This window comes from Convolutriloba macropyga, chromosome 11 (genome assembly GCF_964194025.1).
Source record: "Convolutriloba macropyga chromosome 11, txConMacr16.3, whole genome shotgun sequence".
NCBI lineage: Eukaryota > Metazoa > Xenacoelomorpha > Acoela > Convolutidae > Convolutriloba > Convolutriloba macropyga.
The window spans coordinates 5,101,743-5,104,242 of record NC_134478.1 but is presented as its reverse complement, the minus strand read 5'-3'; the positions used below and the strand labels follow the sequence as shown (position 1 = coordinate 5,104,242).

General features: G+C 32.6%; 2 protein-coding genes across 3 annotated transcripts in view; both read left to right on the top strand.

The window, feature by feature from the left end:
- The window catches only part of LOC142349022 (protein-glutamine gamma-glutamyltransferase 2-like), a 35,460-nt gene extending 35,231 nt beyond the window's left edge, over positions 1–229 (top strand). The window contains exon 12 of the mRNA XM_075400424.1: positions 1–229. This exon is cut by the window's left edge and continues 4 nt beyond it. Coding sequence (XP_075256539.1) covers positions 1–148 — 148 coding nt within the window. The 3' untranslated portion in view covers positions 149–229.
- LOC142349909 (AP-3 complex subunit mu-1-like) overlaps positions 1–2,500 on the top strand; it is a 378,054-nt gene that overhangs the window by 36,691 nt on the left and 338,863 nt on the right. The window lies entirely within an intron of this gene.

Here is a 2,500-nt window from a genome sequence, read left to right as displayed (position 1 = left end):
TGGATCCGGAGAGTCGTGCTACATTCACTTACAGTACAAACCGAAGAGAGCTGGTCAAATTATGCTAATTGCCAAATTCGGCTGCCGGGAAATAACCATCACGTGTGGATCTGTTGATCTCTATGTCGAAAAGAGGAAAGCTTCGTAAAGCAGAAAAAACCAACATTTAAATCAAAGAAATAAATTGTGAACAAAGCTTGAATTTACACAAATTTCAATGAAAAATGTGTATCTGTAAAAAGTACTGAAAATTTAATTTCCAAAGCATAGAAATGAAGAATCTTAACTTAGAAGTTCTGAACTTTCTTTTAAAAAGAAAGAAAAGAAAGTCTGGCTCATCCGCAATAGAGAACAATTAAGTCAGGTGAACAACAAGATTCGCTATTTAAGAAAAGAACACTCGAATTTCATTCCAACAGATACTAAGCACCAATGTTAATGGAAGTGTATTCCATTGAAATATGTAAATTACAATTTATGTAAATCAAATCATCATTATTAAATCACAATATTGGACTATGTGTAGCAAGAAAACCGGTCAGCTCGATTGAGTCTATAACTGTAAACCAGTCGATATGGTTAGTAATTATAACTTAAAAGTAAGTTATGTGGCTTTGCCATATACTGCTGTTGTTCCTCATATTTTCCAAACATTTTCATAAACTGCACATTTATTTTGAGTGTAAAAAATCTTAACCAGTCGGAAAAACCCGAATTCCTGATTGAACAAGCTTGTATGAAAATGCTCTTTTAAAAGGAAAGGGAGAAGGGGTTGAGGCCAAGGAGAGACACATTGACCTTCCACCCTACCTTGCACCAGAGGTAACAAAGTTGGTCTTAGCAACCGTCTGGAAACATAATTATTCCGACCCACCTTGGTGGGGGAGGAGCTATATACTCAGACGGGTTTGTTTTTGTTCAGTCAATTTTGGCCGATCAAGATATTCACCGTACAGAGTTGTGAGTGGTATCATTAAGAAGCCCGTCCACCGTAGAAAACAGAATTAAAAAGGTTTTACTTTTGTGAACATTTGACTGATTTCTTTCTTTGTTCACATTTTCCTCTTTTTGCACCATTTTCTGTCAATTTTGCTTAAAATGTTAAAATTGATAACAAAAGTGTCAATGGTTTGAATTTTAAAGACAAAATAGGGTTGCAAAACAATTAGATTGAAAATTTTTGCTAAAAATTTGGTTAAATTTTTCAAAAGTCCTTTTTTCCACCAAAAATGAACTTCTATTGCAATTTGTGTTCAAATGTGCCCTAAGTGCAGACCTAAAAACTGCCGACATATCTTTATCCAACCCATAAAAAAGTTAGTTTTACTCGCTATGAGAGTGTCTTGGAGGTAAGCATTTGCCTGTTTCTTTCCAATACAACTCGATAATTTCGAAAATTCAATAATTATTTTGGATATATTGAGATTTTTTACGTCAAATTATGCAGTTCGCTAACATTTGGAACCACTAGCTCTTTTTAAAGGACCCCATCAACAATAAGGCTATTTTGGGTCCATTTTTTTGTGCAGGTCCATTTGATCCAGGCTGCTGTTTTTTATTGTTTTCTTTTTCAATTCTTCATTTTTGTTTCTTTGAATTTAATTACCGAAATGCTATAACTTTGGAATGATTTCATTTTATTGCTCAAAAACCGCAAGATTTTTTTGGCAGGCGAATGAGGACTAATGAATATACATCATAACACTTTTTAAGTTAGAAGCTTATGGCCTCATAATTTGTTTGCGTGAAAATTCTTTTTCTAAAATTTGTTTTTTTTTGTTGATTGGTAGTCTTAAGACTTAATCTAGCTAATGACATATCGAGCTAGCATTCTATTGAGCATTCGTACTAAATATAATTTTCTTTATTAAAAGCCTTTTGTTTTCATGAGTGTCTCGAAAATTTGCTTGCGAAACAAAAAATAGTGGACTTTTGAGATTTTGCATTATTCTAATCTTATATCTGTCAGCTATCAGTTCAATTCCACCACAAAGGTCGCATAATGTTCTAGTTCACATAATCATTATATATATTGTCTCCGCTGCGTTTTACACGCTTTCAGAAATGGTGTCTTGGCTTTGAGACTAAGAGTTTTCATAATTTTTTATTTTGCACATTTGTCCAATGTTTATATTTTTGTGTATTTCTCTCAATGATCCCGTCACATATTCACGTTAAAAAAAAACACATAGAGAATGTCATTGAGGAAAAGCTCAATTGAACATATCTAGTGTTTTTAGTATTTAGATTATGATTTTAACGGCTTCGTCATCGTTTACTCTAAAAATTTAATTGCATTTTCAAATTTTGCCTATATTTGACGTCCTGTTTGTGGTAATTGATATAAGTTGTATAATGACAGATCTCAAGTATTTTTTCGAGGTACAAATAAACCTATTCAAGGGCGTACATTCATAGCAAATGATTTTCATGGCATTACATTTATTCTTTTTAAAAAATATCTTTGTTTTCAGAATTTTTCCGGTCCTTTATTCGTCTT